The 18,140-nt window shown below is 42.8% G+C and overlaps 1 protein-coding gene across 1 annotated transcript in view; it reads right to left on the bottom strand.

Moving 5' to 3' along the window:
- Positions 1-18,140, bottom strand: part of col6a4a (collagen, type VI, alpha 4a) — a 39,162-nt gene that overhangs the window by 4,990 nt on the left and 16,032 nt on the right. Inside the window, exons 12-38 of the mRNA XM_072715887.1 lie at positions 17,433-18,005; positions 16,483-17,070; positions 15,195-15,544; positions 14,293-14,380; positions 13,083-13,225; positions 11,575-11,667; positions 11,190-11,243; positions 10,285-10,356; positions 9,919-9,945; positions 8,610-8,654; positions 7,627-7,680; positions 6,953-7,015; positions 5,243-5,308; positions 4,981-5,034; positions 4,631-4,666; positions 4,418-4,480; positions 3,948-4,010; positions 3,642-3,704; positions 3,331-3,393; positions 3,195-3,245; positions 2,887-2,922; positions 2,746-2,808; positions 1,181-1,243; positions 1,005-1,040; positions 775-916; positions 620-631; positions 1-494 (exon numbers count right to left, since the gene is read on the bottom strand). Coding sequence (XP_072571988.1) covers positions 1-494; positions 620-631; positions 775-916; positions 1,005-1,040; positions 1,181-1,243; positions 2,746-2,808; positions 2,887-2,922; positions 3,195-3,245; positions 3,331-3,393; positions 3,642-3,704; positions 3,948-4,010; positions 4,418-4,480; positions 4,631-4,666; positions 4,981-5,034; positions 5,243-5,308; positions 6,953-7,015; positions 7,627-7,680; positions 8,610-8,654; positions 9,919-9,945; positions 10,285-10,356; positions 11,190-11,243; positions 11,575-11,667; positions 13,083-13,225; positions 14,293-14,380; positions 15,195-15,544; positions 16,483-17,070; positions 17,433-18,005 — 3,455 coding nt within the window. The remainder of the gene's footprint in view (positions 495-619; positions 632-774; positions 917-1,004; positions 1,041-1,180; positions 1,244-2,745; positions 2,809-2,886; positions 2,923-3,194; positions 3,246-3,330; positions 3,394-3,641; positions 3,705-3,947; positions 4,011-4,417; positions 4,481-4,630; positions 4,667-4,980; positions 5,035-5,242; positions 5,309-6,952; positions 7,016-7,626; positions 7,681-8,609; positions 8,655-9,918; positions 9,946-10,284; positions 10,357-11,189; positions 11,244-11,574; positions 11,668-13,082; positions 13,226-14,292; positions 14,381-15,194; positions 15,545-16,482; positions 17,071-17,432; positions 18,006-18,140) is intronic.

Genomic DNA, 18,140 nt, shown 5'->3' with positions numbered 1-18,140 from the left:
CTCAAAAGCACGTCTGATTTCTGGGACCGGCTTTAGGGCCACAACAGCAGTGCTGATGTCCATGGCCCTGAGCTCCAGAACACCAGTGTTGAGGGCCGCTGTGTCCTGGGACGTGCCGCCGGTGATGAAGACCGCCACCTTCCTCATCAGAGTGGCCTGGCGAGTGCGCTTAAAAACATTGCGGGCCACAAATCTCATGGCTGCCCCAGTGTTCCGGACATTGGACGACCTCACGTATGGAATGTTCCAGATGGCGTTCAAAAGTCTTCGCCTGCTGTGATAGTCTGAAAACCGCACATGGTACTTGGTGTTGGTGTTGTAGGAGACTATGGCCACCCGGGCTCCCATGGGGCAGTTGCTCTCCGCGATGTCCACTCCATCCAGCAGTGCCGCGACTGTCTCGTTCATTCGCCGGAAGTCCACATTCGTCACGTCTTGTGACATGTCCAGGGCAATCACCAGCTCGGTTGGGTAGGGCGGACAGGACAGTCGACCTGGTGTTGCACAGGAGAGAAAAGGTTTTTCCAGGAAACTGTCCAAACTGTGTGACAAAGAAAAAACTATATTCAAGTGTAAAGTGAGCATTATTAAAAAGCAAAAGTACAGAAAAGGAACTCACAATGGGAGCAGGCTGTTTGGAAAAGAGAAATGTTACAAAATCAGTTAGTTGTTTTTACATCCCGCATCATGACTTGCATCTCTAAAATATTTACTCTTTCTTTTCTTAAAATCTGACTTACAATGCCTTAAAATCCTGCTCTCAGTTTCATGATTTAATTTTTGTTGGATGACTACTTAAGTGACAACCTCCTCCCCAGCCTTCCTTGTTGGCCATTTCCTGTCTAATCCAGCCGGGAATCATACAAAGTAATAGCTCACCACAGTTGTCTTGAATATAGGTGACTAGGTCACATGTCTTTAAGAAAAAAAAAACAAATTAGCAATGATATTCATGCATCAAGTCCATAAGCTGAATTAAGTACAGGTCAGAATGTCATACATACAGATCTTTGACTCCGTCCAGTTATTCCACTTGATCCCTGATTACCAATAAAGAAAATTTAGAAATAACTGAACAACACTCATTTCAAAGATCAATACCAGTATAATGACCTTACATATGTCGCCAATATAAGCACAGCTATGCTAGGGCAATGGACGGGAAAATGATGATGAATACCTTCCACCCTGGGGACCCAGGGCTCCCACGATCTCCTGTTTCTCCTGGCATTCCACCGTTGCCCTGAGATAATCATCCAAAAATTAGTTAGCCACTTAGTTCACTTTTTTTTGCACAACAGACCATTTTAAGGTAAATTAACTGCTTAAGCAGAAGAACATTCATGACAATATAAGTTATTATTTAAAAATAGTCATCGATTTACCTGACAGCATTGTTTCTGTGTGGTATGTTGTCAGTATATATTAAACATCCAACAAAAAGTGGCTCACTAACGCTTTGGACCAAGGGGTGTGGTCTACTGATGCTTAGGCTCACGCAGAGGGTTTACTAATGCATAGAACCAAGGGGCGTGGTTTACTTACGCTTAGGACCAAGGGGCGTGGTCTACTGATGCTTAGGACCAGGGGGCGTGGTTTACTTACGCTTAGGACCAAGGGGTGTGGTTTACTGATGCTTAGGACCAGGGGGCGTGGTTTACTTACGCTTAGGACCAAGGGGTGTGGTTTACTGATGCTTAGGCTCACACAGAGGGTTTACTAATGCATAAGAACAAGGGCCGTGGTTTACTAATGCTTAGGACCAAGGGGCGTGGTTTACTAATGCTTAGGACCAGGGGGCGTGGTTTACTAATGCTTAGAACCAAGGGGTGTGGTTTACTGATGCTTAGGCTCACGCAGAGGGTTTACTAATGCATAAGAACAAGGGCCGTGGTTTACTAATGCTTAGGACCAAGGGGCGTGGTTTACTAATGCTTAGGACCAAGGGGCGTGGTTTACTAATGCTTAGGACCAAGGGGCGTGGTTTACTAATGCTTAGGCTCACGCAGAGGGTTTACTAATGCGTAAGAACAAGGGCCGTGGTTTACTAATGCTTAGGACCAGGGGGCATGGTTTACTAATGCTTAGGACCAGGGGGCGTGGTTTACTGATGCTTAGGCTCACGCAGAGGGTTTACTAATGCATAGAACCAAGGGGCGTGGTTTACTAATGCTTAGGACCAAGAGGCATGGTTTACTAATGCTTAGAACCAGGGGGCGTGGTTTACTAATGCTTAGGACCAAGGGGCATGGTTTACTAATGCTTAGGACCAGGGGGCGTGGTTTACTAATGCTTAGGACCAGGGGGAGTGGTTTACTAATGCTTAGGACCAGGGGGCATGGTTTACTAATGCTTAGGACCAGGGGGCGTGGTTTACTAATGCTTAGGACCAAGGTGCGTGGTTTACTAATGCTTAGGACCAGGGGGAGTGGTTTACTAATGCTTAGGCTCACGCAGAGGGTTTACTAATGCATACGAACAAGGGCCGTGGTTTACTAATGCTTAGGACCAAGGGGCGTGGTTTACTAATGCTTAGGCTCACACAGAGGGTTTACTAATGCATAGAAACAAGGGCCGTGGTTTACTAATGCTTAGGACCAAGGGGCGTGGTTTACTAATGCTTAGGACCAAGGGCTGTGGTTAACTAATGCTTAGTCTCACTTGATGGCCCAGCATTGAGTCGACCACAAAGTGACACTTGTGTGTTGAAAGGACTTGTGTGTTTGAATGTCCTAGAGAACTCACCGGTCGTCCCCGGTTCCCCTTCAGACCCGGATTCCCTTTAGTTCCAAGGAAACCTATCTCCCCCTGGTAGTGGAAATTGTACAGTTTTAGTCATCAAATGACTCAAAACATGATAAAAAACTTGACTTTTGGCCCACTCACTGGGAGTCCAGGGTATCCAGGGAAACCAGACTCTCCCTTGGAGAAGAAAGCAGAAAGTTCATGTAAGTTTAACATGTAATATTAACCAATTTTAACTGCAGATGAATGGGATATTTTTAATATTGATTCGCTTTCAATACTTTCACTGAATTTATCATAAGTGTCACAGAGGGAGCAAACATGCACAGAACACTACTGACAATGGCAGAAAATTCATGCAGAGTATCAATTTGTTTATTCCTTTTTACGACAATACCCCACATGCAGGACCAGCTGGTCAAAAGTGCAGTCACTCTTAGGAACAATACCTTCAGTCCGCTGGATCCAGGTTCCCCGTAGCCATCAGTACCATCCTGGCCCTGTTTCAAGGGAAAACACTTTAGTCTCTCTGCAGTGGAAGGGCCTTCAAAGCCCAGTGGCTCCACATGACAGGGAACGGCTTACCGGTGACCCTCTCAGACCTGCTGGTCCTGGTTCTCCTTTCAAACCCATATCTCCCATTTGGCCCTTTGGAGAAACACGGGCAAGAAGTTGGTAAACAAGCACAACTCTTGTTACAAAATATATAATATCTTTCCCCTGCAACTACTTGTCACTGCCTGCATGTAGAAAACACACGCCATCTGTTGTACCCCACTGAGGAAGACCTGCAGTCATTCATCTGGAGGTTTACTCTTTTGTGTTGACAAAACCATAAAGGGTCAAACCCATTATAGGCACCTGTGTGTCTGTGGAACGTCTGTGGACTCACGTACCTTCATTCCTTTCATGCCTGAAGGTCCAGGACGTCCTTTCTCACCCAGAGCTCCTGGTGGACCCTGGGAAATGCAGTTCTGGGTTACTGTCATCAAACATATGGTGGAATCTGTTTCATATCACAGATTGTGTTACACAAAACAGTGTTCTAATTTACTTACTATTTAATAGCATTGTACAGTAGCTCCCAACCAACAGAGAAAAGAGCTATTAAATATCGCTCCAAATAGTCATCTAACTTAGTGCTTCATTGCCTCTTTAGTGATGCTGGGCAGACGCCATTGAATGGCTGGCTGATTGCTCACCTGAGACCCAGGTAGGCCAATAACACCTTTGGGTCCGGGAGGCCCAGAGTTTCCTCTCTGCCCCTGTTGAATAATCAACACATAATGGTTCAAACATCAGTGCATCTTCTTCTACAGTAATTCATAAACCGGGCAATGAGCATCTCAAATATCAAAATGGGCTATGCAAAAGCTACCCAGTTTCTATGACCTGTACATATCTGGCATCATCTAGTAACGTCTTTTCGACAAGACTATTCCAGTTGTATCTGTTGAAATATGTTTGATTTTAGAGGTGGCCAGTTTGGGGCTTTCTTCACCCCAGGGAGGGAGGCATGGAACTACAGGAATGATTCTCTTTCATCTGCTTTGTCTACAAGAGATGTGTTGGTTGACTTTCACCTACTAACAGAAGAAATTCAAATGCCTTCAGTTTATTGCAGACCTCTGAGGGCCAAAGGATGGATGTAATGGTGGACAATGACGCATACCTGTGGCCCAGGGGACCCAGGGGTCCCCAAAGGTCCTGTTGCTCCTGAATTTCCCAGTGCCCCCTGCAGGTGAATAGTGGGTAAATCTGAGTCCCTCCAATTGCAGCCCCCACACATAGACATGCGTACACGTCTCTAAGCAGCCTTACTCCTACCGGGATACACACACACTATAAGAACAATTATAGTCTTTCTCAAAAATGACTACTTTACCGGAGAACCTGGTTGACCTCTTCTGCCATCAAGACCCTTTGAAAAGGAACATGAAATGTTTGTTTATCAATCCTTCCATCTTCCACCACTGCTTAATCAGTACAGGGTCACGGAAAGCTGGATGCCCGTCCCCAGCAGCACAGGGGACAAGAAAAGGGACACCTCTGGACAAGACGCCAGTCCATCGCAGGACATACACTCATACAAGAAACTGTGAACAATTCACTTGACTGCATGTTTCTGGACTATGTATTACTAATTTATGTAATACTCATTTTGTAAACTTAGCTGAAATACCTGAGAAACAAGGGATGTGGTTTACTAATGGTTTGGGCATGAAGGACACTTACCTGGTTACCTGGACTACCTAGATATCCCGGCTCTCCATTGTCCCCAACATCACCCTGCAAGTTGTGGTACCAACAGGATGCATTAGATATCTCAGTTTTTTAAATCAAAATTCTCTATGCTTTCCAATAATTCATGTCTCCTGCCTGTCTACACATACAGTAGCATGAAACAGGCCACACCCACCGCATGTGGGCCAATCAGAGGCACCTCTTCAAATTGCAACACAAGACTTCGCTGAGGTTTATGCATCTGGTCGTGTACCTGTAATCCAGGGTATCCTCTTTCCCCTTTGGCACCTGGGACATTGTTAGGAGTACCAGGTTCTCCCTGAAAAAACATGGGTTATACAGGAATGGTAATCATGTCCACAAGTACAGCACAGTCAGTTCAACTCAAGTGACCTATTCAGCCACTGTGATCCTTAGTAAATTAACAAACATGGTAATTCAGCACCTTGAGGTGAGGTTGATTTTTTCGTAAATTATCACCAGTTCCCCTTTGCTGTATCCACAGATTTCTACAGCCCCCCGTCATGCCACCAGTGGGGCATCTTTAGCCTGATTTATGACTGTTTGTAGGTTCTATGCAGATCTTACACTGCGGGCCAGGGGCGGACTGGCAATCTGTACGTTCTGGAAAAGTCCAGAACGGCCGTCTGATCCACGGCCGTCGGCCTGCCTTTCCTCTTAAATGGGAAATCAGCTAACAGCAGATGGCGCTAATACTATCATTTGTCCGGTGAAATCCATCAGTAAAAGCCAACAAAAAAGAGCGAATCATAAGTTGCAGCTGCGGGAATTATGGCAAGTCGAAAACGTAAGGAGAAAGGAGGATGGGAAAAGTTAAAAGACATGAAAGCCAAGTCTCTCGAAAATGATGCCTCAAAATTGGCTGCAGTTTAACTGCCAGCAGCAGCAGTAATGTAGATTAAAACGCTAAATCACCAAGCAAGAGTGTTGAAGACCAGGTGAAAGTTGAACCTGTTGAGCATTCACAGACTGGTCACAAGGGACAGACAGCAGAGGAAATTTCATGGGAGGAAGAGGTACCTGTACTGGTAAGTGGCCTCAACATAAAACAACAGGCCTATTCTACATTTATCCTTATAGTCATCCAGTCATCATCTATTAACTGGACTTGCATGATGATGAAAAATATATTCTATATAAAAAATATAGACGCTCTAAAAATTTATTGCGAGATGGCTGTGATTTTATCTTGTCAGTAGTATGGTCATCTCTGCAGCTAGACAGAAGACCATGGTATTGAAAGAAACTGGAAAACAAACCATCCACTCCTAACACTCGTGACATGCTAAAAGGGAAAGAGGGCTAAATAAAGCTCTACAGTATGTTAAACCAAAAATTTGGGGAGGGAAAATCTCATTGTTTTCCATTTAAGTGCAATTTGTTTCTGTCTTTCTGTGGTGGGCTATTGTGGAACTGACACTTAACATACAAATCTGGGGTTTGTCTAAAGCTTGATTAGTATTAGCTGGTGGGCCTATTTGGGAGAAAGTCCAGGGCTGTTTTTTAGTCCCAGTCCGCCCCTGCTGCGGGCTATGCAATTAGCCTATGCCATTACGAGCATTTATAGTTGTGTGTGGTCAAGATGTATGGTCACATTTCTGGGGATGTGCACATCAGTCTACGGCACAGGCTACGCAGCTATTGAGTACCAATGGTATTGATTCTACGCACAACCATAAATCAGGCTTTACAGTTTGTGATAGAGGACCATCCCAGCAAATGTAAGTACAGATACAGATCTCTCCCTCTGGCATGGGGTTCATTATAATGCCTGTAATTACAAACATCCCTTATGGATTTGTAAACACACTGTGTTTACATGTTTAATGAAATGGAAATTTGTTGGTGTACTGGATAAGGTAGGTTTTCTTGGTAAGACGTCTGGGTGAGCTGTGACACCCGGGTGGCTGATGGGTATGAAGTGTGACACATCGAGACTCACCGGGTCGCCTCTCAAACCGGGCCGACCTTTCGCGCCAGGTTCTCCTGGAGTGCCCTGGTAGCCCTGCAGTGCACAACCAAGAAAGTGGGGGGTTAGTGAGCTCCATGGGCCCAGCACTCAGCACCCAGCATGTCCTTAAGCAGCCCAACCTTTAATATCATCATGGAGACTGGCTTTCTGCAGATGCGAGGCTTCCAGAACTTGGTCTTCATAACATTGCCTATTACTTTTTAACAGCTGACCTTTTAGAAAATCATTTTTGACCAATTTATTCAATCGCTTGCATTTTAATTTGAAATACTATTGGTTTTGGCCCTTATAATTAATTAACAATATGAATTTTCCATCCATCTCCCCACCACTTATCCTGGGGACTCCGGAGCCTGGGCCAGGTAGCAGAAGGCAGGGGGTCACCCTGAAGGGGTTAGTCCATCATAGGAAACATACATAGGCAATTCACTTTAGGCAATTTAGAGACACCATTAAGCCTAACTAGCCTAACTACATGTCTTTGGACCACAGAAGGAAACCAGAGGATCCAGAGGAGAACATGCAAAGTCCACACACATATGAAATGCATGCGGGGGTCCAGTAAAAGAGCAGAGTAAGTTGGGAGGCATGCACACAGTGAAAGAGGAACACATGGCCGATAGGATGAAAATGATGTCCTTAACTGGGCTGCCTGGGTCTCCTCTCTCTCCTTTCTCCCCAGCCGAACCTGCGATGCCCTGTTCAGGATGGCACAGGAAAAGTCACTGTTATGATATCAGCCATTCGAACACCCTTGTGATAGATACAGTGTGTTCATGTATGATTCTGCCATTCAGTCAATAACTCAATATGTATTGTAATTAAATGTACGCAAGTCAGTCTGCAGGGGCAATGCTACTGTACCAACTGCGGCCACTACTGATACTGCCCCACAAAGGCAAAACACAGTAACTGCGTTGGCAGTGAAATTGAGAAAAAGGCTTTCAAAATGTTTTGACTGTCCAGCTGCAGGTCTAGCTATAGTAGGTAGGTAAATTATAGTGTTTTTTTTTTTTTCTTCAAAACAGAGTATATACGGTAAAACACAGCCTACTATGGGAACATTATATACTATGGGAAATCATGAATTGTTCATCATATATTGTTACCAATATGTTGTTATTCAAATTTTACACATTTTGCACCTTGCCTTTCTCCATTACTTGTGTCTGGTGCTCTCCACATTTTGTAACCTTTGACACGGACTGACACATTGTTTTTCATAAGGCATTATCAGGTTTGTTAGGTCTAAGCAAAGACAGAGTTTTCTGGAAAAACACTTGACGCTAAGGGTACCTTATCTCTGTGATGGGCCCTGGACCAATTAGGACACTGAAACAAGCCTATACACTTTTCACAGATCCACTAGTGTTCATCTTTTCATTTCCTTTTGCTTCATACTTCTATTCTTTTATCTACTATACATTAAAATTAATCATTATGGAACTCAACAGTCTGCAAAGTTGTTTATTTCCAGCACAAACCAACATAACTCAGTTCTCATATAATCTGTAGTTAATGAGTTTTGCCTTTGTGGGGCAGCAGAGTTCTACCCTAATGTTACCTGCTGGTCTGTGAGCCCATGTAGCTCTGGTCACCTGTTGATGAATATAGCTCAGTGTCTTACCTGTTCACCCCGAACGCCATCCAGACCGTTCTCCCCAGCCTCACCCTGTCAGATAGAATGCCCCATCAGCACCAGAGCTGCTCAGACACAATCCGTGTGACTATCTTTGCTAGGCTGTTTTTAAAAATGGTTAAGGTACTGGTAAGTGGCCTCAACATAAAACAACAGGCCTATTCTACATTTATTCTTATAGTCATCCAGTCAGCATCTATTAACTGGACTTGCATGATGATGAAAAATATATTTTATATAAAAAATATAGACGCTCTAAAAATTAATTGCGAGATGGCTGTGATTTTATCTTGTCAGTAGTATGGTCATCTCTGCAGCTAGACAGAAGACCATGGTATTGAAAGAAACTGGAAAACAAACCATCCACTCCTAACACTCGTGACATGCTAAAAGGGAAAGAGGGCTAAATAAAGCTCTATGTTAAACCAAAAATTTGGGGAGGGAAAATCTCATTGTTTTCCATTTAAGTGCAATTTGTTTCTGTCTTTCTGTGGTGGGCTATTGTGGAACTGACACTTTATTATTGTTCTTTTTTAAAAAAAAAAAAAAAAAAAATGTATTTAGTCACTTTAAAAGAGTGCTGAAAATTTGTACACAAATTCACAATTAAAATCCGTTCAGCCTTTCTGTCCAAAATAACACATATTTCAATAATTTTAGATACGTTACTGTATAGAACACATTGCCTAAGGAATAACAGTCATCTGTGCATTGTTTTCTGTAAGTGGAAAAATTATTTTGGGAAGCACTAGCCAAAATGTAAAAAAAAAAAGTCAAGCACATAAACACATCAGAAAGATTACTATTGTTTACAATGTATTTCTGTAATAAAACAAAGGTGATGTTGATTTTTTTATATACAGAATTAAATATTGGTAGCCAGTGTGCCTAGATGATACTTAGGAAGCCTATACTGTAACAGTCAGTGTGCCTAGATGATACTTAGTAATCTTATACTGTAACAGTCAGTGTGCCTAGATGATACTTAGTAATCTTATACTGTAACAGTCAGTGTGCCTAGATGATACTTAATAAGCTTATACTGTAACAGTCAGTGTGCCTAGATGATACTTAGTAATCTTATACTGTAACAGTCAGTGTGTCTAGATGATACTTAATAACCTTATACTGTAACAGTCAGTGTGCCTAGATGATACTTAATAACCTTATACTGTAACAGTCAGTGTGCCTAGGTGATACTTAATAACCTTATACTGTAACAATCAGTGTACCTAGATGATACTAGTTCCAGTACCATATTTTAATATGTTTCCCATCCCAAGTTTTCACCACTTACCCGTCTGCCCCTGAAGCCAGTCTTCCCCTGTGAAGAAAATGGCCGTTACTTTCTGAAACACTAATTTTTCCGTATGCAAGGGCATACCATCCGTTTGAGCACTGGGGGATTGAAGTCTCCATCCATTTAAGGGGGTCCAGGGGGTTGTATTGGCTGGTTTTGATTATTGGAGGTTTACAATCCCCCCATCACCAGATAATTTATGCTCATGCCCATATGACACTAGGTTTATTACCTGTATATCCTGTAATTTTGGGTGCTTTCTGTTTTGGTGTAATAATACCCCTCTTAGACCTTAGAATAACCATGTTTTCTGTGAGATGTGAGGACCTGGGTGTGTACAGCCCACTGATGGGGTGTTCTTACCTTGGCACCCGATTTCCCTTGGCAGCCCTGTAATCCACGAGTTCCAGGCAGACCTGGGACACCCCTGTCTCCCTGTGCAGGATCCATTGGGTACAGGGAGTACACATCATTTCCTGTCCCCAGATTTCACACCACAACAACAGACACCGGTACAGATAAAGAAAACAGAGCTTTTAAATAGATCTTTGTCTTGGTATTTCGGCCTGTTATTGCTCCAAAAACTGAATCTTATTACACACCATCAATATTGCCTAAAACAGTCCATGGAACATTCTATTGATTCTAAATGATGTTTTGATTTGTATGGCTATGTTTTGATTTAATTGACTCAATCAATAAATATCGATTCAAATTATTAAACTATGACGATATGCCAAAACGGTGCCTAAAAAAAAATCTCTTACACAAACCAATCTAGAGACTCACCTTAGTGGAGAGTAGAGATTAATGTATTACAGTATATTTTATGTACTTTAGTGCACCTATGTCCCTATGTTTTCAGAGAGTAAGCTATTTCCAGAAATTGTTTTTTTCTTGTTAAAGTATAAGTACATGACAGAATGTTTCTTTTGCAGACATGTTTGGGTTTTTGAGACATTTTTAAAACACATTGTTAATAAAATAAAGAATGAAACGTATTCTTAAGTCTTTTTGAATTCAGATAGATTCCTCTAATATCAGCTTATGTTTCACTGTATTGAAAATATTGATCATGTATTATTGAATCTAATTGTATCGTTCTGCGTATCACAATTGAATCGTATCATGACAAAGTTTACGATTTTCACCCCTAATGAACCACTGGATGCCAGGCTCTAGTTCAATGGAAAGCAGAATTCAGCTGAGTGAGATCCTAGAAAAGCAATCAGTCAGATAACAGTTTCCGTTTGCTACCGCTAACGTACCATTGGTCCTTCTTCTCCTGGATATCCTGCGTATCCTTTTGGTCCCAGCGAGCCCTGAGTGAGAAAAAATTAATATCAGAAAATATTATAAAAGAGCGTGCTGCCCTTAGTTGTAAATATAACTGGAAATCAGTTAATTGATTACTTAATTACCAGATGTAATTATTTAAGCATTACCCCATCATTTTATGAATCCCCTTAGCCTTCCATACATTTTATCATCAATTCTCACAGAACATTAATTAGTTCCGTCTTTACATCTAGAAGAATAACATAAATCTGTTTCAATGCCCTTTTTGGAGTGACCAGAGTGACCCTTCGCTTTACAAATGTCAGCTGGTGCATCGTTGACCCTGTGGGGACAGGCGATTGGCCGATGTCTCACCTTCGTCCCGGATGAACCCGTAATGCCACGTGTTCCCTCCAGGCCCACACACTGGCACATGACCGAACAGCACTGCCGAGCTGCAACCGTGAACTTTGGGTACGGTGGGGTTGCGTAATATGGCAGAGAGCACAGAGGTTAAGGTGACCACTAACAAGTTCAATGCATTAAGATTAAATTCAATGTTAGGCACGCACAGATACCTGGATTCAAATAACATTCTGAGGGATAGCCAACATGAATTTAGGAGAGGTAGGACCTGTTTATCTAATCCACTTGAGTTCTTTGGGGAAGCTACAAGAGAAATTGATCACAGAAGGCCTTTGATGTTGTCCCCCACAAACGGCTCTTGCTTAGGCTCAAAGCTGCAGGGATTTTAGAAACTGTAGCAGCTTGGATTGAAAACTGGTTAACTGACAGGAAGCAGCGAGTAGTTATTAGAGGCACAACGTCACAGTGGGCCTGCGTTCATAGTGGGGTACCGCAGGGTTCAATTTTAGGACCATTATTGTTCTTAATTTACATTAATGATATTGACACCAATATACAGTATACAGTAAATTGGTTAAATTTGCAGATGACACCAAGGTGGGTGGTGTAGCAGATACTGATGTAGCAGCAGAGAGGCTACAATGGGATTTTGATTTAATTAGTGACTGGGCTGATACCTGGCAGATGAAATTTAACGTAGATAAATGCAAGGTAATTCATGCAGGGAGCAGAAATATAAAGTACAGATATTTTATGGGTTCCACTGAAATAAAGGTAGCTGATTATGAGAAAGACCTCAGTGTGTACTGTATGTTGATGCTTCCATGTCCCACTCTTGTCAGTGTGGGGAAGCAATAAAGAAGGCCAATAGGATGTTGGGTTACATCTCTAGGTGTGTGGAGTTTAAGTCAAGGGAGGTGATGCTACAATTATACAATTCCTTGGCAAGACCCCACCTAGAATATTATGTGCAGGTTTAGTCACCATACCATAAAAAGGAAATTGCTGCCTTGGAAAAAGTTCAACGTAGGGCTACAAGAATGATTTCTGTTCTTAGAGGAATGTCTTATGATGAAAGGTTAGCTGAGCTGAATCTGTTCAGCCTCGCGCAAAGGACATTAAGGGGGGACATGATCCAGCTATGCAAGATTCTAATAGGTCTCGATGCTGTTCAGCCAAATGGCTACTTTAATATTAGTTTAAACACTAGAACTCGTGGCCATAGGTGGAAATTAGCAGGAGAACATTTTAAAGTGAATTTGAGAAAACACTTCTTTACACAGCGTGTAGTTGGAGTATGGAATAGTCTTCCTGCTAGTGTAGCTCAAGCTAAAACCCTGGGTTCCTTTAAATCAGTGCTAGATAAGGTTTTAACAACTCTGAGCTATTAGTTAAGTTCTCCCCAAACGAGCTTGATGGGCCAAATGGCCTCCTCTCGTTTGTACATTTCTTATGTTCTTATGTTCACAGTGTGCGCGAGAGAGACAAAATGGCCGAATCTGAGCATCGCCACTCACCACCTGCTCCCGCATGGTGCTGGCCACGTTCTGCATGTTGATACTCAGCTGCAGCCGGTACTCAAAGCCCCGGCCAAACTCCAGTTGCTGCAGTCGTGAGTCCTGAACATTTCCTAATGCCACCACCAGCAGCCCATGGATCCCTGTTTAGAAAGTTTTTTGCACCACTGCATCAGCACATTGTGTTTATAAAAACTACAGTGCAAAACCTTCATACAGTACCAGTCAAAGGTTTGTGCATACCACAGGTTTCTACCACTTTTCTATTTATTTCATAAACTGTAGATTTTTTTATTCTTGTTCAGCACTGGAAAGTTGAGTGAACAACTGGAAATGAAAATATAAGTCAAATAAATCAAGTTTCCTTTATAACATACCTGTAGAAAGAGTAAGTAACAAGCACATGTCTGACATCCTATTAAGTGGTTGTGTGGTGATGGCATAGTGAAATTCTACGCTGTCCTAACGTTAAATGCACTAGTTAACTGTTTCATCCCATGAAATAGAGCAGTATTTAATGTCCCTTGTAGAATGAATGCCTTGAATTTTCTGCAGGTTACTTTGATGAATCAAAGATATGACTTATAAAAACCCCTGACCCTTTATCCTGTTTAATAAGGCCATGAAAGCACGCCTTCCCAAAACAACACATGGTTTTCACATTAATCTTATTGAGCAGTTACAATGTGGCAGATCTAAATGTAACAAATTCCTTTTCCTTATGGATATGCAAGCTTTAATTTCCACATTCAGATTTTTTAAAGTCTTCCAAACACTTGTCTGGTGCTAGGAGGAGGGGGATGGAGGGGGTGGAGCCTATCATAGGCTGGGCAGCCTATCACAGGCTGGGCAGAACACTGCAGAGGATGCCAGTCCATTGCCAGGTACAAACACACCAATTTGCCTAAATGCATGTTGGTCACTCAGACAAGGAAACCAGCTCAACACAGGCAGGATAGGCAAAGCAGAGGCAGGGTTTGAACCCACAAAACTGGAGGTGTGAGGTGACAGAACTAATCACTATTATTTAATCAACCAGCTGCAGTATCACATTTTAATATTAGGTTATATATTTAAAGTGGAAAAACATTTTTTTAAAACAGATTGATTCGATCAGTTTTTTTTAAATTGAAAACAGTGCTGTCACTTCTGTGTAGTGAACTTACTAGAGACCTTACTCAGTGTCACTCTGTTGTTATTTATTCATTACCGTCCGTTCGGAGGCGCTCTGATTCCTTGAGAAGTTCTTCAAGCGTGTCGTCGGTGGGGCCCAGGCCGTCGCTGAAAATGACCATGACCTGAGTAGAGACGATGACATTCTCATAAGCTGACCTCAGATGCTGGCGATGCTGCCACTATTTCCTGGGAATCGCTAAGTTTTCCTGTTCTTACACTTTAGGTCAGGGGTCACCAACTCCGGTCCTGGAGGGCTACTATCCAGTGAGTTTTCTATCCTACCTGGCTTCTGATGAGCCACACTAGTTCTCAGGTAAATACCAGGAGCAGGTGTGGCTCATCAGAAGCCAGGTAGGATAGAAAACTTACTGGATCGTAGCCCTCCAGGACCGGAGTTGGTAACCCCTGCTTTAGGTAAACCCCTGGCCTCCTTCACATTTCTAACAAGTCCATGTGTTATCGAGAATGAAATAAAACTTGAGTATGGATATTGCAGGCGTGGCTTAATGAAAAACGTGCAGAACCCTGGGCATCTTTCGAAAGAGTAGGGTGGTACCCCAATGTCCTGGCTAAAATTGCCCACTGTTGCCCTATCTGATCTGGCCTCTTAATCATCCCCTATATCTAATTGGTGAATTCTCTCCTGCCCCTTCACCACCATAGCTACCGTGAGGTCAGAGCACTGGTGCAGAATGGCTGCCGTCACATCATCCAGGGGGGGGCTACGCAGTGGTGGTTGATGTGGCTCCCCATTGGTTCTATAAAGTGCTTTGGGTGTGTTGAAAAGCGCTATATAAATGTAACATTCATTCATTCATTCATTCAGTCAGTCATTCATTCAAGAAGCGTCCCCTTTTGGTGCAATGTTTGTTATTCTGTGTTTGCTTCTTCACCCTCTGACCTGTTGCATAAGGCTCCCTGCTGCCACTCACTCACCTTCACACCTGCTTTGGATTCGCTGAGTTTCTGCTGGAGTGACAGGAGCATCTGCCTGTTGAAGGATGTGGTGCCACTGTACTGAACATCCAGCAGCTTCTGCAGCACTTCTGCATTATAGGATTCAAAGTTGTAGTCGACAACGATCCCTCCATCTCTGCCGACCAGGCGGAAGCCGACGTTGGGCATCAGCTTGTCATCTCCTGTCAAGCAGCAGAGACTCTGGGGGCTGGTCATGGCTCTGACGATATCAGCCAGGTGAATCTTTATGCCCGCGGACCCGCTGAAGAACTCCGATACTGCGATCCTCGTAGAGATATCAAACCCGAAGGCTATGTCCATTGTGCAGCCTTAAGAGAAAAAAAAGGAATCACGCTTTTTTTTATACAAATATTCCATCTTTTTTTAAAGTGATCCAGAGGCTATTGTTGCAAACCATAGAATATAAAGTGGGATGGAATGTCAGGTCATTGAAAGATGCCCCCCAAACTCACATGCATACACATTTTACCTGCAGCATCGCATGTATTAACCTATAGTATAATTGCTTGTACCTTGTGGGACCCTGCATACACATTTTGCCTGCAGCATCGCATGTATTTACCTATAGTATAATTGCTTGTACCTTGTGGGACCCTGCATACACATTTTACCTGCAGCATCGCATGTATTTACCTATAGTATAATTGCTTGTACCTTGTGGGACCCTGCATACACATTTTACCTGCAGCATCGCATGTATTTACCTATAGTATAATTGCTTGTACCTTGTGGGACCCTGCATACACATTTTGCCTGCAGCATCGCATGTATTTACCTATAGTATAATTGCTTGTACCTTGTGGGACCCTGCATACACATTTTACCTGCAGCATCGCATGTATTTACCTATAGTATAATTGCTTGTACCTTGTGGGACCCTGCATACACATTTTACCTGCAGCATCGCATGTATTTACCTATAGTATAATTGCTTGTACCTTGTGGGAGGCTTTGACTTAATAAATGCAGACTGAGGAAACCCTGCACTGCCTTTGGGTTAAATGAATTGCAGATCTAGCAGTGGAAGTTATTTAAGATAATATGTTACCTAACTAGGTTTTGATATGATGTAGAAAAATTATATAAAACTGATGCTGACTATGGACATTTACGGAAAACCTGCAAACCCTGATAAGTTTCAAGACCTTGAGTTCTAATCATAGATTAGTTGCATGCATGACTTCACAGCACAGACACAAATTTGGAGATGTCGACCATGCTTAAAAAAAACATTTACTACACTTACTCGGAGGAGTTTCTGATGGTTTTGTACACAGATCATCAAATACATGTGTGATGACATGCTGCAATTTCAGTTCCGAGAAATCCTTGACAAAGTGAATCCTTTTATTGGAAGAGATCTGTAACAGCCTCAAGCGGCCCTCCCCATCATATTTTCCTATGCCAATCACGATGATATGAATTCCTTTTGCCTTCAGTTTTTCTGCGGGAATCCAATACTCGTCATGTGAATCCCCATCTGTGATCACCAACAAGTTTTGGGGCACCCTCTGGCCAATCCTGCTGCCGGCACTGGCTGTGAAGAAGTTTGCCACGAATTCCAGAGCTTTCTGAAGCTTCGTCCCTTCCTCCAGCTGCTTCACAGGTTTGATCGCATTTATGACAGCATCCGCAGTATAATGTTCATTAAGGAAGAACTCAGCCTGAGCATTGGAACTAAACTGTGCCAGGCCTACCCTCCAGCGATCCTGGCTAATAACCAGCTTGGACACAAGGTTAGCCATGAAGTTCTTGGTGATCATGAAGTTCTCGTGGGAAATGCTCTCTGACCCATCGATCAGCATGACAAGGTCCCCTTTAGTCAGTGTACATTCTAAATGATGAGCAAGAAACGTTTCAGAAACACACTATACATATGTTCAAGCACTTTTGTCTTTGCTTTTTAATAACAATTGAGCAATTTAAAAAAAAAGAGTACTATGCCTTTAAGATAGATATGCTTTTTGAAAATCTGCTAAAGTTCTCTTTGGTAATACTGGAGTTAGGACTCTATTGCTACTTATAAAAGAACTGTATTAAACAATAAACACAATCATGGTAAATACTGTAAGGATCCTACAATGTTGGTTTATCTTTGGCCTCATCATGAGCTTTGCATTTAGCATTTCCCAACCATAACTGTGTGCCGGTATAATACAACTAATGCCTCTGGTTAACACAAAAAAATAGGCCTACCTGGTTTGGATATATTGCAGATAGCTTGGGAGAGAGTCTTCTTAATTCCAGGTAGAGAGTCATACTTATTTACATAGTAGACCTTACTTTCATTGCCAGTCATAGTCTCCAGTTCAGATTTGATAGCACCTGCTACGCCGATTGCATAGACATTAATGCCAGCATCCAGAACACCCCTGGATGCCACTGGCAGCGCAACAGCATCTGTGGCCCGGCCATCTGTTATCACCATCAGGATCTGGGGAACACCTTCATCTCTGCGGCCACCATGCTCCTTACCAAAATATATCTTGGAGAACTGGAGGGCTTTGGAGGTGTAGGTATTGCCCCGAGAATTCGTCAGGACACTAAGGGCGCTTCTCACTGCAGTCTTGCTGGTGTGTTTCGTCATATTGAAAAGCAACTTGGGATCGTTAGCATACCTGATGGCCCCAATGCGCACTCGATTCGGTCCCACGTCAGTGTCGTTAATTAAGGACACCATGAATGTCAACATGCTCTGGAACTGGACATCGCTGATGCTGCTAGAGCCGTCTATCAGGAACATTATGTCTGCCACCTCTGTTTTGCACTCTGTTTGAAAGGAACATCCATAACACCATGTGAAACACAATGATTAAGGACACTGTATTGGTGATGACTAGGTACATTGCTTGAACAGGTTCATCAGTGTAATAAATCGTAATCGCTACATGTAAAGAAGAACGT

Source organism: Paramormyrops kingsleyae, chromosome 9 (assembly GCF_048594095.1).
Source record: "Paramormyrops kingsleyae isolate MSU_618 chromosome 9, PKINGS_0.4, whole genome shotgun sequence".
Taxonomy (NCBI): Eukaryota; Metazoa; Chordata; class Actinopteri; order Osteoglossiformes; family Mormyridae; genus Paramormyrops; species Paramormyrops kingsleyae.
The sequence above is the reverse complement of the archived record's forward strand: the minus strand, read 5'-3'. Positions and strand labels throughout refer to the sequence as shown.